The sequence below is a fragment of the Fringilla coelebs genome (genome assembly GCF_963513975.1).
Source record: "Fringilla coelebs genome assembly, chromosome: 29".
In the NCBI taxonomy this organism is placed as follows: domain Eukaryota; kingdom Metazoa; phylum Chordata; class Aves; order Passeriformes; family Fringillidae; genus Fringilla; species Fringilla coelebs.
In genome coordinates this window covers 3,826,164-3,842,874 of record NC_140055.1, presented here as the reverse complement: position 1 = coordinate 3,842,874, position 16,711 = coordinate 3,826,164, and the positions used below count along the sequence as shown (strand labels likewise).

Genomic DNA, 16,711 nt, shown 5'->3' with positions numbered 1-16,711 from the left:
GGTCCTGGGTAGCGCACCCTCTGTGCCCTCCCCTGCCCTGGATTTTTTCCTCTCTTTATTTCTCTTTTTTCCTTATTGTCCTCACTAATCTGCCAGGTCCATCCGCCCCTGGTTCCTGACTCAGCAATCCTGGGGAGCATCTGAGCAGGGAATGGGTTTGGGGGACCAAGGGGAGGGGGAAAATGGGGAGTAGGTGGTGCAAGGAAGGGTGGGGCGGCAGTGGGGGATGGAGGTGTGGGGCTGTGCCACCTCAACACTTTCACTTTCTTTATCCTAGACGAGAAGGAAGAGGCCGTTCATGCTCAGTTTCAGATGGGACAGGGAGGCTAGTTTTGTCCTGGGGGGGCACATCCAGGGGGGGTCTGTCCTGGGAGGATCCTGTCCCAGGGGTGACACATCCTGGCATGGGGGGACCTTTCCCAGGAGGTGCCTGTTCCAGAAATGTCCCTTCACATTCCTGGCCAGGTGCCTGTCCCCGGGGTGGCACATCCTGGGGACCCCTGTCAATGCAAGGGTGGGGCCCAGCCATGGCCCAGCCCCACTGCACAGGCATGGCCGTTGCCCAGCCCTGCTCTCGCCAGCCCCAGGTGGCAGCCAGCACCTCAGGGTCCCCCCTGTCCCCTTGCCTTTGATTCTGACAGCTTTAGAGCTGCTGCAGAGGTGAGAATTCTGTGGGGGGAAAAAGACATGCCTGTGGTTTGCTCAGCCCTGCAAGAAGCACAAACCCAAAGGGAGCCCAAGCAGTGGCTCTGGGAGGGCCTTTGATGGTTTTCAGAGCAGGGCTGGCTGGAAACTCCCCCTGTAGGTGCAGCTGTGAGGGAACCAGTCCGGAAATGCAGGAATTGATCATTTTGTCCTTCTTGGTAAGGGTCTGAGAGAACCACAAAACTACTGCAAATCCCACATCAATCTGCTGAACAATGTGCCTAGGACCCGTCTTCTTGAACAAAACCTGCTGCCTTCTAGAACCTCATGGAAAGAATGTTTGGGTTAAGGCTGTGGTTACCAGAATGGAGGGAAAAGTGTGGAAATATTGAGCAGTGGCTCTGCTCATGGCCCTGCTGCGGCTGTGGGGAATGATCATGAGGGGATTCCAGGTGTCCCCAAAGCTGCTCCACCCCTGCCCTCCTCATCTCAGTGAAAGGCTGAGGGTTTGCAGGAATTGTGGTGTAAAGCCACCAGGGGTGCTGCTGTGGACCCAAGACCTGCCTGGGGTCAGGCGATGCCTTCCTTCCATCCAGGATCATGGAGAGCGCTCATGGGTGTTGCTCAGGGTGTGTGCCTGGCCCCGGGACACTGCTACGCTGCCAGTGGGCGCTGGGATCCAACCTGCTGCCATGGCGGCTCCTGCCCGCTGCCGGTGGTGGTGCTGGGAGCGATTGGCGCCCATGAGTTTGCAAAAAGAGCTATTTCCCCTCCTGCCTCCCGCCCGAGGCCGCCATGGCCCCTGAGGGGATGGAGCTGGACCGGGGCGCCCCCTGCTGGCCGGGAGTGCTCCCTGCAGCGCCTCCTGCTGGCCGCGGTTATCACTGCCACAAACACGAACGGCGCTGAGTGGGAGGGAAAGTTCTGGGTTTGTGTTGTTTGTTCTGTTCTTGTTTATAAATTTCCCAGTAAAGAGCTGTTATTCCTTTTTCTACGCTTTGGCCGGAATGCCCCATCACCTTTAAAATAAAAAAAGTTTTAGAAATGGGTTTCATTTCCATTCCAGGAATGTTCCACTTTCCTTGGCAGGTATTTCTCATTTAAATGAGTTACTGAATCCTGGGTTCCAGCGTGGAAGGGACAGACAGCCCAAGACAGGGTCAGGGAGTGGGCCACGTCATGCTCTGCCTTTTAAGCCAGTTGGGCCAGCAAGGGCCCTCTCCCCTGGTGCCACTTCTGGTCACACAACCACTCAGGAGCTGGCTTTGGCAGAGCATCACACTGTTTCCAGTGTGCCATGGATGACAGACTGATGAACATACGGGGCCCTGTCTCACCAAACACAAGGCCTGACCCACCCCTGCCACACACAGCTGTTTCAAAATGTCTCCAGACGTAAAACTTTTCCTGTCTCTGACACCCCACCCTTTGCAATGGCCTGATCCCCACTGCCCTGGGAAAGGGGAGGGCTCTGGAACCCCCACAGGGCCTTTGTGACATCCTGGTGTGGGGAACAGGGCAGAGGAGGGGTTTGGGGCAGGGGACAAGCGAATCGAGAGCCTCCTGAAGGCCGCTTTGGCCATCAGAGCAAGGAAGGCCCAGGGCCCTGCCAGGTTCCATTGGTGGAGGAAACGAGCTGGGGGAAATGTCTGGGGTTTGTTCCTTGTTGTGGCTTTCCCAGGAAATCGTTCCTTGTGTTAAAATTTGGACTCTGAATCTTGTTGCTGTTGCTGTTGGTTTTATTCTCTCTCATTGCTGTTGCAGGAAATTGTTCTTCTCTCACCCCTTTGGGATCTTTGTGTCCCCACGGGGAGGGAGAAGGTCAGTCTTGGTGGCAGAACACACACAAGTGATGCCCATGGGTGGGGACCTCCAGTGCCCCCCAGTTCCTCCCAGTCTCACAGCACAATCCCGTAGATGTCACCAGGTTCCTGCGGTCGCCCCTGGGGACCCCTCAGTTCCGCGTAGGTCACCTGGGGATCCTGGAGGGTGGTGGCACAGGGGGACACTGCGAGAGGCAGGGGATGTGGGATCTGGGTGAGGTGACACTCGTGGGTATTGTGTCCCTCTGCGTGTGTCCCCCCCATACTCACCCCCAGCCTTCTTGGTGACCACAACATGGGTGTACAGCACGTCCCCCTCCTCTGGGGGTGCCGGGGAATCCGGGGGAGCCCTGAGGGAATAAAAGGGGATGTGGGGGAGGGAATGGGAGGTGTTGGGGTTTGGGGTAAAAGGGGAGAGTGTGGTTTGAGCCCCTCCCTCACCTTTCCTGGTTCTTCCTGGATGCTGCAGAGGAAAGAATTGAGGGGTGACTGTGGGGTCCCAGGGCCCTGAAACCTCTCCAGATTCCTGAACCCCCACGGGATGACCAATTTCCCACAAGACCCTCAAGCATCCCTAAAAACACCAGAATTCACGAACAACCCCAGTGCCCCTGACCAACTGAGCCTCAAAAACCCAAAGCCCTGCAGGGACACACAACCCCCTAAACATCCCCAGGGCCACTGAGAGAACCCCCAGCATCCCTGCAGGACCCTCCAGCATTTCCCCAAACCCTAGAGGACCCACAGCCAAGGTCACAATTATGGGGCTGTGGGTGCTGTCCTATCGCTCCCCAACTCTGGCGGTCTCTACAGCTCCCTGGGACACCCGTCCCCCCATTTTCACCCACCCATGCGGTGCCACCTGTGCCAGGCCACAATGACACCTGCAAGCATGAGCAGGAACAAAAGGGCCCCGCTGATCCCAGCGGCCACTGCAAGAAAAAGAGGGGGACACATCAGGGTCACCCATCACCCCAGAGGTGCTGAACCACACAGTGACCCCATGGAACCCCCACCTGTATCCATGTGTGTCCTTGTGTCCTGCAGTGCCACCTCGAGGGTCAGCTCTGGGCTGAGTGCCCGGAACACACGGTGCCTGTCCTGTCCCAGCTGGTTGGTGGCCACGCACTGGTAGGTGCCCCAATGTCCCACATCGATGTCCCTGAGCTCCAGGAGGGGACCCCAGGCCACCTCCTGCCCATTGTGCAGCCAGGTGAAAGTGACAGGGGCTGAGCCCACCTGCACCGAGCAGCGCAAGGTCACGTTGTCACCTGTGTGCACCTGATGTGACAAGGGACTGGGGATGATGGTGGCATTGGCCACGGGCACTGTGGGGACAAAGACGGGGCTGAGGCCTCAGGGTGGGGCTGCCAGCCAGAGTGGGGGCATAGGGACAGGGGGGATGGTTGTGGTGGGGGATGTCATGGATGGGGTCAAACGACAGAGGGGCAAGGGGACACAGGGAAGAGGCAGGGAGTCACAAGAAAGGTGTCTGGGGAACATGGAGGTCCCAACCAGGGGACCCAAGGAGGTTCTGGGGGCTCCCTGTGCCCATCCCCACACTCACTGCGCACCGTGATGTGGAACCGGGTGCTGCTCTTCCGCAGAGCCCCGCCCTTGCAGCGCACCTGGCACTGTAATTCCCCAAGTGGGAGACCCCAAGTGGGAGACCGCAGGAACCAGCAGATGCAGGGACCCCTGCAGGGCCCCCACCACCTGCCCGTCCCAGTAGAACACGTGCAGGAGGGGGGCTCGGGGCCGCAGGGTGCTGGGGGTGCTGAGGCAGCTGAGAGTCAGGGGCGACCCCTTGGTGATTTCGGTGAGACCCATCAGCACAGGTATCGGGGAGAGCTCAGGGAAGGAGAGGGGAGGTGAGGACTGTGACTCTGAGTGTGCTGGGAAGTGGCTTTGGGGGTGTCAGGAGATTGCAATTCCAGCCATGTGGGTGCTCACCATGCACTGTCACTGTCACTGGGGCTGACTGTGAAATAAAGGACCCCACCAAGCCCTCGCAGCAGTACCGGCCGCTGTGGTGCTGCTGCAGAGGGGGCAGGGAAAGCTCGGTCCCATTGAGGGACCCCCCCACATCCTTCTCGTCCTGGTAGAATCGCAGCTCAGTGACCGTGCGGTTCTGCCAGCCCCGGCAGCGCAGTGTCACCGTGTCCCCCTCCAGCAGCGCCCGTGCTGGCACCTGCAGCACCAGATCATCTGTGGGACAGGAGGGTCCCATCTCACTGAGGGGCTCGAGACAGGTTCGAGGTGGGTGTCCACGGCACTGGGGACATCTGGGATTCTCTGGGATGCACTGAGATGTCTCTGTGTGCAAGGGACAGGCTCTCACCACTACACGGGTGTGAGGCCACCCATGGAGTTGAGCCCACCCAGACCTGTCAGAGGCTACCCAGATCATTTAAGATCCCCCCTCACCATCTAAGACAGTCACGGGGGGGCTGCGCCCGGTGCTGGGTCTGTCACACTCGTAGGTTCCACTCTTGGTGACAGTGAACTGGTCCCGTCCCTGCTGCCCCCACAGCCACCCGTCCTTGTACCAAGTGGTGGCAGCGGCGCTCCCCGAGCCCTGGCAGGTCAGTGCCACCTGGTCCCACAGCACCGGCGGTCTCCAGGGGGGCTCCACGAGGATCTGGAGGCTCTGGGCTCCTGGGGGTGACAGGGGATACCAGCCTGCCAGGGCCAGTGCAGGGCTGGGGACAGTGGGGCGGGGCCATGGCATCCCCCGAGGACTCACCAGCGAGGACGAGGGTATGCGCTGGAAAGGAGAAGGGACAGGGCTGTGTGGGGCTGGCACTGTGGGGACAGTGGCACCCAGGGCATGATGTCTCCAAACTGTTGCCATGGGGACACAGTTCTTGTGGGAAAGTGTGTCTGGGTGGTCCCCAAAAGATTTGGCAAGGCAGGGGGACATGTCTGTGTCACAGCCACCCGTGCACCACATCCCTGTGGCACAGACACCTTGGGAACAGGGACACTGAAGCCACCTTGGGCTGAGGAGGAACATGGGGACACTGTGTACACCCCGGGCATGAGGACGCCATGGACACAGCCCATGCTGGCCCAGGTCACCCCCACCAGCTCATGGTGCCATCCCCATGATCCCATCCCCCCATGGCCACATCCTCACCGTTCTTGTCCCCTTCTGTCCCTGCATCCCAGTTCCCTTGTCCTTATGCCCAGAGCTACCTGAGCCCAAAGGTGCCAGTCCCCACATTCCTGTCCCCACATCCCCATCCCCAAATTCTTGCCCCTGTGTCTGTCCCCAAAGCCACCCTACCTCCCCAGTCCCACCAAGGTCCACTGTGGGTAACACGGACGGGCACTGCTGGCCTCGAGGACCTCAGGAGACCCCACAGGAGACCCCACAGCCCCCCTGTGCCCCCTGTCCTCCTTATCCCCGGGGTGCCCAGGGCACTCACCCCACAGGAGCAGAGCCACCTTCCCAGCCATCCCGGTGTCCCCAGCCATGTGGACTGGCTGTCACTGGCTGCTGTGGCCACCACTCCCCTGGCAAGCGGCTCTTCGGATGAAGGGGAAGGAAGCGAGGCCACATCCGTCCCCACGTGTTGGTGGCCCTTGGTGGGGGCAGGGTGGCCAGAAGCTGGGTACAGGATGGGGACAAGTATGTGTGGCACACGGTGGGTCATGGGGCTCCCAGGAGCAGGGGAGCTCAGGGGGTTTGGGGACCCGGGGATGGTGTCCAGAGGAATGGGGTGTCCCAGGGATGGGATTGCTGGGAGTCAGGGTGCTGAAGAGAAGGAGTCACTGGGAGTGGGGGTGCCATGGGAGTGGGCGTCTCCAGGTCTGGGGGCACTCAGGGATGGGAGTCCCAAGGGAACGTGGGCTCCAGGGATTTGGGGTCATGGGATGGCGGTTGTCAGGAATAGGGTGCCGAGGCAATGGGGGTTCCTGAGAGAACCAAGGTCCTGGAGGAAGGAGGATTTCAGGGGATGGAATGAATAGGAGAGTGTTCTTTGGGAATGGGGTGCTGGGCCATGAGATCCTGGGGAATGTCAATACTGGGATTGGGGTCCCAGGGAAAGGTGGGACAGAAGGAATGGGTGTCCTGTGGTTTGTATCCCAGGGAGTGGATTTTCCAGGGATGGGCAGTTGCTGGATGGGGCCACAGGAGTCCCAGCTCCTTCCCAGGATGTCTCAGATTTTGGGGTGACCCAGGGCTCAATACAGCCCCCTGGGGTGCTCGTTTCCTCGCCAGGCATCATATGGGGGTACTGCGTAGCTCTGCTTATGTGCCCTCCCCTGATCTTGACTTTTTTGTCTCTATATTTCTCTTTTTCCTTATTTTCCTCACTTTTGTACAATATCCCCTCACCCCAGGGAGCACCTCAGCAGGGAATGGGTTGTGAGGATCCAGGGGAGGGGGAAAATGCGGATGGCGGGGTGCGGGGAAGGGCGGGGAGGCTGTGGGGGATGGAGGTGTTGGGCTGTGCCCCCTCAACACTTTCAATTTCTTTTCCCTAGATGAGAAGGAAGAGGCCATTTCTGCTCAGTTTCAGATGGGAAAGGGGCCACTTCTGTCCTGGGGGGGCACATCCAGGGGGGTCCTGTCCTGGGGGGATCCTGTCCCAGGGGGTGACACATTCTGGCATGGGGGAACCTTTAGCAGAGGGTGGCATTTCCAGAATTGTCCCTGCACATTCCTGGCCGGGTGCCTGTCCCCGGGGTGGCACATCCTGGGGACCCCTGTCAGTCAAAGTGTGGGGCCCAGCCATGGCCCAGCCCCACTGCACAGGGATGGCCATTGCCCAGCCCTGCTCTGGCCAGCCCCAGGTGGCAGCCAGCACCTCAGGGTCCCCCCTGCCCTCTTGCCTTTGATTCTGGCAGCTTTAGAGCTGCTAAAGAGGTGAGAATTCTGTGGGGAACAAAGGCCCTGCCTGTGGTTTGCTCAGCCCTGCAAGAAGCACAAACCCAAAGGGAGCCCAAGCAGTGGCTCTGGGAGGGCCTTTGATGGTTTTCAGAGCAGGGCTGGCTGGAAACTCCCCCTGTAGGGGCAGCTGTGAGGGAACCAATGCGGAAATGCAAGAATTGATCATTTTGTCCCTTTGCCCAAGGGACTGATAAAACCATAAAACTACTGCAAAGACAACAACAGTCTGCTCAATAACCTGACCTGGACCCTCCTTCTTGAACAAAACCTGCAGCCCTTTGGAACCTTCCAGAAAGAATGTTTGGGCTCAGGATGTGCAGACCAGAACGGAGGGAAAAGTGAGGAAACATTCAGGACGGGCTGCACACAGTGGCTCTGGGAAACAGGGGTGTCACAGCAGGAGCAGGGAGTGCCAAGGCAGGGGAATTCAGGGCAGGCTGGAGTGGATTTACCAGGGATTCAGACCCTGAGGCACACAAGGACATTTTCACAAATTCCTGTGCATTGTCCCAAGGATGGACAGAGCTTCTGCCCTTCCTCCAAGGGAAGTCAATCAAGTTTCAGGATGCGAATGAGCAAAATGGGGAGCGTTCCTAAATGTGGCCCAAGAAAAGGCTTCCTTAGGGCTGGGTTGCTGCCCAGCAGGCAGGGAACAATCCCATGGAGGTGTTGGACACTCAGGGAGATTCCACACTCTGTGTTAGCCACAAGCAAACGCTGGGCACCCCAATTCCCATGCCCCCCCACATTCCCAGTGACTCCCCCTCTTCAGGCCCCCCATTCCCATGGACCCAATCCCTGGGACCCCCCATTCCCCTGGACACCCATCCAGGGCTCCCCAAACTCACTGAACCCCCCACACCTCTGAACCCCATGTCCCACCTTGTCCCACCCAGCCTTGTCCCCATCCTGTCCCCAGCTTGTGGCCACCCTGCCCCAATCCAGGGCCACCAACAGGTGGGGACAAGACCTGACCTCACTTCCTTTCCCTTCATCCGAAGACCCGTCAGCCAGGGGAGCAGAGGCCACAGCAGCCAGTGACAGCCAGTCCACATGGCTGGGGACACCGGGATGGCCAGGAAGGTGGCACTGCTCCTTTGGGGTGAGTGCCCCGGGCATGGGCCTGACACGCCGGGGATGGGGAGGGGAGGAGGCTGAGGGGGGCTACGGTGTCCCTTGAGTTCCCAATGCAAACAGTGCCAGTCCCTGTTACCCACAGTGGAGCATGGTGGGACTGGGGATGTAGGGTGGCTTTAGGGACAGCAACAGGGGGCAGGAATTTGGGGATGGGGATATGGGAACAGGAATGTGGGGACTGGCACCTTTGGGCTCAGGTGGCTCTGGGGACAGGGACAAGGGAACTGGGATGCAGGAACAGAAGGGGACAAGAACGGTGAGGATGTGGCCATGGGGATGGGATCATGTGGATAGCACCATGAGCTGGTGGGAGTGACCTGGGCCAGCATGGGCTGTGTCTGTGGTGTGCTCATGCCTGGACTGTCCACAGTGTCCCCAGGTTCTGCCTCAGCCCAGGGTGGCCTCAGTGTCCCTGTTCCCAAGGTGTCTGTGCCAATGGGTTGTGGTGCATGGGTGACTGTGACACAGACATGTCCCACTGCCTCATCAAATCTTTTGGGAACCCCCCAGGCACACTTTCTCACAAGAACTGCTGTCCCAATGGGGACACTTTGGGGACACCCCCCCCACCCTGTATCCTCGTGCTTCTGTCCCTACAGTGCCAGCCCCACACAGCCCTGTCCCTTCTCCCTTCCAGCCCAGACCCTCGGCTTCGCTGGTGAGTCCTCAGGGGATGCCATGGCCCCACCCTACTGTCCCCAGCCCCACACTGGCCCTGGCAGGCTGGTGTCCCCTGTCACCCACAGGTGCCCAGAGCCTCCAGCTCCTCGTGGAACCTCCCTGGAGACCGGCGGTGCTGTGGGACCAGGTGGCACTGACCTGCCAGGGCTCGGGGAATGCCGCTGCCACCACCTGGTACAAGGACGGGTGGCCCTGGGGGCAGCAGGGACGGGACCAGTTCACTGTCACCAAGAGTGGCACCTACGAGTGTGACAGACCCGAGACAAGACGCAGCCCCCCGGTGACAGTCTTATATGGTGAGGCGTGTTTGGATGTCCTCAGCCTGGCACCTGTAGGGACGCTGAGGGCTCTGAGTGGGCTCCACTGCATGGGTCAGCTCGTCTGTGACCAGAGCCCGTCCCCTGCTCTGGGGACATCCCAAAGCATCCCTGTGCAAGGAGACTTCTCTCTCACATTGGGCAGCCCCTCGTTCTTTCTGGTGCCATCATGACCCTCCTGATGCCCCAGTGTGGCAGGACATCTCTGTCCCTCAGACCCACTGGTGCTGCAGGTGTCAGCACAAGCGCTGCTGAAAGGGGACACAGTGACACTGCGCTGCCGGTGCATGGAGAACAAACAGCTCACGGACGTGTAATTCTACCATGAGGAGAAGCATCTCAGGGGGCCCCATGGTGGGACTGAGCTGTCCCTGTCCCCCCTGCAGCTGAGCCACAGCGGCCACTACCACTGCAAGGGATGGACGGCATCACATTGGAGCAAGTTGAAAGGGGTGACAGTGACAGTGCACAGCGAGAGCAGGGATGGGGACAGGGAAGCCCAACATCCCCCAAGGGTTTTCCCACTACTGACTGAATCTTTCATCCTTCCCTATACTCCTCCCTGGGTAACACAAAAATTGCCCAAGTCCCTCTTGGTTTCCTCCATGACTGCCCAGTTCCCCCTGCAGATCTCCCATCCCTCTCTTTCTCCTCCCCAACCCTCCCTGGATTCCCCACCCCTACCAAGGTCCTTGATCCACCCTCTGGTCTGCCTTCTGTCCCTGGGTTCACCCGCCTATCTCTAAACACCAAATCATTCCCTGAGTCTCCTCAGCCTCCCTTGTGGTTCCCCATCCCTGCCTGGGCCTCTCCCCCTTTCCACAGTGTCTCGCCATTGTTCCCAACATGCCTCCCAGGGTCCCCTCCTGCTCACTGGGATCCTCTCCACTCCCCTCCAATCCCTCTCTTTCCCCTCCCATGTCCCTCTGCCCCTTCCTGGGCCCCCAATCCCTCTTTTGTCACCCTGCAGGGGTCCTGTTCTCAGGGTTGTCCCTGTCAGCGCAGCTCCCTGGGGGGCAGGTGGCACTGGGTGACAGCCTGGTGCTGAGCTGTGTGGTGGCCAGGGGACAGGTCCCCTGTCCTTCTCCTGGCACCAGAAGGGCTCAGGGGCACTGCTGGGAACCGGCCCCCGCCTGGAGCTGCAACACGTTGGGTGCAAGGACAGCGGCCAGTACCAGTGCCGGGTCAGCAATAGGGACAGTGTGACTGAGAGTGACCCCCTGAATGTCACCATCCTGGGTGAGCGGGACCCTCGAACTGGGGGTTACCCCACCCACAGTGCCCCCATCCTACCTCACCCATTGCCAGCTCCATCTGTGTCCCCACAGTGCCCGTGGCTAATGCCACCATCATCCCCGGTCCCCTGTCACACCCGTTGCGTGCAAGTGACAATGTGACCCTGCGCTGCTCGGTGCAGGTGGGCTCAGCCCCTGTCACCTTCACCTGGCTGCACAATGGGCAGGAGGGGGTCCGAGGCCCCCTTCTGGATCTTGGGGACATCGATGTGGGACATTTGGGCACCTACCAGTGTGTGGCCACCAACCAACTGGGACAGGACGGGCACCGCGTGTTCCAGGCACACAGTCCTGAGCTGGAACTGGCTGTGACACTCCAGGGGCACTGCAACAAAGGTGGGGTCACACAGGGTCACCAGGGAGTGCAGGACCCCTGGGGTGATGAATGACCCTGATGTGTCCCCCTCTGTTCCTTGCAGTGGCTGCAGGCGTCAGTGGGGCCCTTTTCTTCCTGCTCGTGCTCGTGGGTGTCATTGTGGCCTGGCACTGTTGGAACCGTGTGGGTGGGTGACAATGGGGGGATGGGGGTCCCAGGGAGCTGTAGAAGCCCCCAGATTTGGGGAGTGATTGAGCAGCACCCACAGCCCCAGAGTTATGACCTCGTCTAGGGGTCCTGCAGGGATTGGGGAGGTGCTGAAGGGTCCTGCAGGAATGTTGAGGGTTCTTTCAGGGGCCCTGGGGGTATTTGGGGAGTCTCTGTCCCTCCTGGGCTTTGGGTAGTTGAGGCTGATTTGGCTGAGGACACTGAGATGGCTCATGAATTCTGGGAGACTTCAGGGATGCCTGGGGGTCCTGAGGGAATTTCAGGGTCCCATTGGGGTCCAGGAATCCTGGGACGGGTCAGGGCCCTGAGACCCCACAGTCACCCCTCCACTCTTTCCTCTGCAGCTGCCAGGATGAAGCAGGAACAATGAATGGGGGGCTCAAACCACACTCTCCCCTTTTACCCCAAACCCAAAGATCTCCCATTCCCTCCCCCACATCCCCTTTAAAGTCTTAGGTCACCCCCGGATCCCCTGCCTCCCCCAGAGGAGGGGGAGGTCCTGTACACCCACGTTGTGGTCTCCAAGGTAGCAGGGGGTGAGTATGGAAGGGACACACGCAGAGGTATATGTCACCCACGAGTGTCACCCCACCCAGATCCCACAGCCCGTGTCTCTCGCAGCATCTCCCCTGTGCCACCACCCTCCAGGATCCCCAGGTGACCTACGCAGAGCTGCGGGGACCCCAGGGGCGACCGCGGGAACCCGGTGACATCTACGGGAATGTGCTGTGACACTGGGGGGAACTGGGGGGGCACTGGAGGTCCCCACCCATGGGCACCCACACATGTATGAGCTGCAACTATAATGCACCCGTCCCTGTTTGGGCACAAAGAGCTCAAACGGGCGAGAGAAGAACAATTTCCTAAAACAGCAACGAGAGAGAGAATAAAACCAACAGCAACAGCAACAAGATTCAGAGTCCAAATTTTAACACAAGGAACGATTTCCAGGGAAAGCCACCAAAAAGGAGCAAACCCCAAACACTCCCCCAAACACGTTTCCTCCACCAGAGGAACCTGGCACGGTCCTGGACCTTCCTTGCTCTGATGGCAAAAGTGGCCTTCAGGAGGCTCTGGATTCGCTTGTCCCCTGTCCCAAAACCCTCCTCTACCCTGTTCCCCACACCGGGATGTCACAAAGGCCCTGTGGGGGTTCCGGAGCTTCCCCCTTTCCTAGGGCAGTAAGGATCCAGCCATGGCACATGATGGGGTATCACAGACAGGAAAAGTTTGATGTATGGAGACATTTTGGAACAGCTGTGTGTGGCAGGGGTGGGTCAGCCCTTGCTTTTGGTGACACAGGGCCCCGTCTGCCCATCAGTCTGTCAGCCATGGCACACTGGGGACAGTGTGACTCACTGCCAAAGCCAGCTCTTGAGTGGTCGCGTGACCAGGAGTGCCACGCAGGGAGAAGGCCCTTGGTAGCCTAACTGACTTAAAAGGCAGAGCATGAGGTGGCCAGGTCCCTGGCCCTGTCTTCTCTTGGGGTGTCTGTCCCATCAACGCTGGAATCCAGGAGTTGGCAACTCATTAAAATAAGAAATATCTGGCAAGGAAAGTGGGAACCTTCCTGGAATTGAAAGAAGACCCATGTCTAAAACTTTTTTTAATTTCAAAGATGATGGGGCTTCCAGGCCAAAATATAGGAAGAGTACTAAGAGATCTTTACTTGGAAATTTATAAACCAGAACAGAACAAACAACACAAACCCAGAACTTTCCCTCCCGCTCAGTGCTGGTTTTTTTTGTGGCAGTGATAACCGCGGCCAGCAGGGGGCGCTGCAGGGAGCACTCCCGGCCAGCAGGGGGCGCCCCGGTCCAGCTCCATCCCCTCAGGGGCCATGGCGGCCTCGGGTGGGAGGCAGGAGGGGAAATCGCTCCTTTTGCAAACTCACAGGCACCAATCGCTCCCGGCACCACCACCGGCAGCGGGCAGGAGCCGCCAAGGCAGCAGGTTGGATCCCAGTGCCCACTGGCAGCGTAGCAGTGTCCCGGGGCCAGGCACACGCCCTGAGCAACACCTGCAACCGCTCTCCATGATCCCAGATGGAAGGAAGGCAGCGCCTGACCCAGGCAGGTCTCGTGTCCACAGCAGCTCCTCTGGTGGCTTTACACCACAATTCCTGCAAACCCTCAGGTGAGGAGGGCAGGGGTGGAGCAGCTTTGGGGACACCTGGAATCCCCTCATGATCATTCCCCACAGCCCCACCATGGCCACCAGCATGGCCCCTGCTCAATATTTCCACACTTTTCCCTCTAGTCAATCAGTCGTGGTCAGAACCCAAACATTTTTCCCAGGCTGTTCCAAAAAGCAGCAGGTTTGAGACAGAAAGTAGGAGGGACCCAGTCAGGTTATTGAACAGAATGTTGCTGTCTTTGCCGGGTTTTTGGGGCTCCTTCAGAACCTTGCTGCAAGGGACAAAATTACGAATTCCTGCATTTCCAGACTGGTTCCCTCACAGCCACCCCTGCAGGGGCGGTCTCCAGCAAGCCCTGCTCTGAATACCATCAAATGCCCTCGCAGAGCCACTGTTTGGGCTCCCTTTGGGTTTTGTGCTTCTTGCAGAGCTGAGAAAACCACAGGCAGGCCTTTTCCACCCACAGAATTCTCACCTCTGCAGCAGCTCTAAAACTTCCAGAATCATAGCCAAGGGGGCAGGGCAGGCCCCATATGGGGGCTGTGCTGGGCTCTGGGTCACCCCAAAATCTGAGGCAGCCAAGGAAGGAGCTTTGACCCATGGGCTCACCCAGCCACTGCCCATCCCTGGCACACTCATTTCCCTGGGAACCAAAACATGGGACCCCCATTCCTGGTGTCACCCCCTCTCTGAAATCCCCAACCCAGTAGTGACATTCCCCAGGATCTCCATGGCCCAGGACCCCATTCCCAAGGAACCTTCTCCTGTTCCTTCCATCCCCTGCAATCCTCCTTTCCCCAGAACCATGATTCTCCCAGGAACATCCATACCCCCTGCACCCCATCCTTAGCAGGATGACCACATCCCATGACCCCAAATCCCTGGAGCCCACATTCCCTTGGGACTCCCAACCCTCAGTCCCCCCAGCCCTGGGAACCCCATTCCCATGGCGCCCACCAATCCCTGGGTGCCCAAATTCCCTGAGCAACACCCCCCTCCCCCCACTCCTGGGAAACTCATGGGAAACTCATGTCCTAACTTGTTCCACCTAGCTTTGTCCCCATGCTGTCCCCACTCTGTCCACGGCCTGTCCCCAGCTTGTGGCCACCCTGCCCCCAGCAAGGGCCACCTACGCATGAGGACAAGACCTGACCTTGCTTCCATCCCCTTTGGCCAACGAGCCACCAACCAGGGGACAGACAAACCTGGCAGTGAGTGACAGCCAGTCCACATGGCTGGGGACACCGGGAGGGCCGGGAAGGTGGCACTGCTCCTGTGGGGTGAGTGCCCTGGGCACGGGCCTGACAACCCGGGGATGGGGAGGGGCGGGGGCTGAGAGGGGTTGCGGGGCCCCTGAATTCCCCAATGCCAGCAGTGCCAGTCCCTGTTAGCCACAGTGGACCTTGGTGGGACTGGAGATGTAGGGTGGCTTTGGGGACAGGAACAGGGGGCAGGAATTTGGGGATGGGGCTGTGGGGACAGGAATGTGGGGACTGGCACCTTTGGGCTCAGGTAGCTCTGGGTATAGGGACAAGGGAACTGGGACGCAGGGACAGAAGGGGACAAGAACGGTGAGGATGTGGCCATGGGGATGGGATCATGGGGATGGCACCATGAGCTGGTGAGGGTGACCTGGGTCAGCCTGGGCTGTGTCCATCGTGTGCTCATGCCTGGACTGTCCATAGTGTCCCCATGTTCTACCTCAGCCCAGGGCAGCCTCAGTGTTCCTGTTCCCAAGGTGCCTGTGCCACAGGGTTGTGGTGCATGGGTGCCTGTGACACTGATAAGTCCCCCTGCCTCACCAAATCTTTTGGGGATCACCCCACACTCCTTCTCACAAGAATTGCTGTCCCCACAGAGACAGTTAGGGACAGCCTCCCCACCCCTTGCCCCCGTGCTGCTGTCCACATGGTGCCACCCCCACCCAGCCCTGTCCCCTCTCCCTTCTAGCCCAGACCCTAGGCCTCGCTGGTGAGACTGTGGGGGATGCCATGTCCCCACCCCACTGTCCCCAGCCCTGCTCTGTCCCTGGCAGGCTGGTGTCCCCTGTCACCTGCAGGTGCCCAGACACCGCAGCTCCTCATGGAGCCTCCCTGGAGGCCGGCGGTCTCGTGGGACTGGGTGACACTGACCTGCCAGGGCTCGGGGACCCCCGGTGCCACCAACTGGTACAAGGGCGGGCAGCCCTGGGGGCAGGTGGGACGTGATCACCTCAATGTCACCGAGAGTGGTACCTACGACTGTGACAGACCCAGCACCGGGTGCAGCCCCCCCGTGACTGTCTTAGACGGTGAGGGGGGATCTTAAATGATCTGAGAAGCCTCTGACAGGTCTGGCGGGCCCAACTCCATGCGTGGCCGCACAGCTCTCCAGGGATGAGAGCCTTTGCCTTGCACACAGAGACATCCCAGTGCATCCCAGTGCACCCAGTTGTCCCCAGCGCCATGGGCACCCACCTCAGAACTTTCTCGAGCCCCTCAGTGAGATGGGACACTCCTGTCCCACACACCAGATCCTGCAGTGCCAGCACGGGCTCTGCTGGGGGGGAACATGGTGACACTGCGCTGCCGGGCCCAGTGGAACAGCCAGGTCAGCTGGGTGCGATTTTACCAGGACGAGAAGGATCTGGGGGGCGTCTGGGGAATCAAATTGTCTCTGCCCCCTCTGCAGCTGCGCCACACCACGGCAGCTACAGCTGTGAGGGCATGGTGGGGTTCAGGCAGTCATGGTCAGCACCAGTGACAGTGACAGTGCACAGCAAGCACCCCCATGGCAGGAACTCCAAACTCCTGACACCCCAAAGCCCCTTCCCAGCAGACTCAGAGTCACAGTCCTCACCTGATGTTGTAGTGTCTTATAATTTCCTGGTTTAGATTTCATAGGCCCTTCCCAGGTTGCAATAGCTTCTCTGTTCCCTTCCCCGTACATTCCAGCAAGGGCGTCCTGCGATTGGCAGAAGTTCAAAAGGTGCTTCTCAGCCCTGGGCCATTGGCCTGTCTAAGTGTCATTGTCCCATGAGACTCGCCCTCTCCCACCTGGTTGGTAGCTCACCTATCCTCTCCCCCCTCCCCCTGGGCTTAAAAGGACCTGGGACCACGTGGCCAGGATTCTACTGTAGCTGTTACCAAGATTCAGAGATCTGAGACCCTGGAATAAAGCTCTGGATTAAACCCTGTGGTAGAATCCTCTCCTTTCTTCTTCACCTAGCCTAATGATTTTCACCCGAGGTAAA

At 59.4% G+C, this 16,711-nt stretch overlaps 1 protein-coding gene across 1 annotated transcript; it reads right to left on the bottom strand.

Annotated features, from left to right (window-relative positions):
* Positions 1 to 2,543: 2,543 nt before the first annotated feature.
* On the bottom strand, positions 2,544 to 13,565 carry LOC311163997 (uncharacterized protein; the record flags this gene model as incomplete). The annotated part of the gene is made up of 14 exons (XM_084223221.1): positions 2,544 to 2,653; positions 2,739 to 2,818; positions 2,910 to 2,931; positions 3,317 to 3,400; positions 4,422 to 4,676; positions 4,896 to 5,126; positions 5,215 to 5,235; positions 9,250 to 9,357; positions 9,444 to 9,515; positions 9,811 to 9,912; positions 10,947 to 11,123; positions 11,984 to 12,076; positions 13,237 to 13,351; positions 13,551 to 13,565. 14 exons carry the CDS (start codon positions 13,563 to 13,565, stop codon positions 2,544 to 2,546), a joined length of 1,485 nt encoding a protein of 494 aa, XP_084079347.1.
* Between the last annotated feature and the right edge of the window lie 3,146 nt (positions 13,566 to 16,711).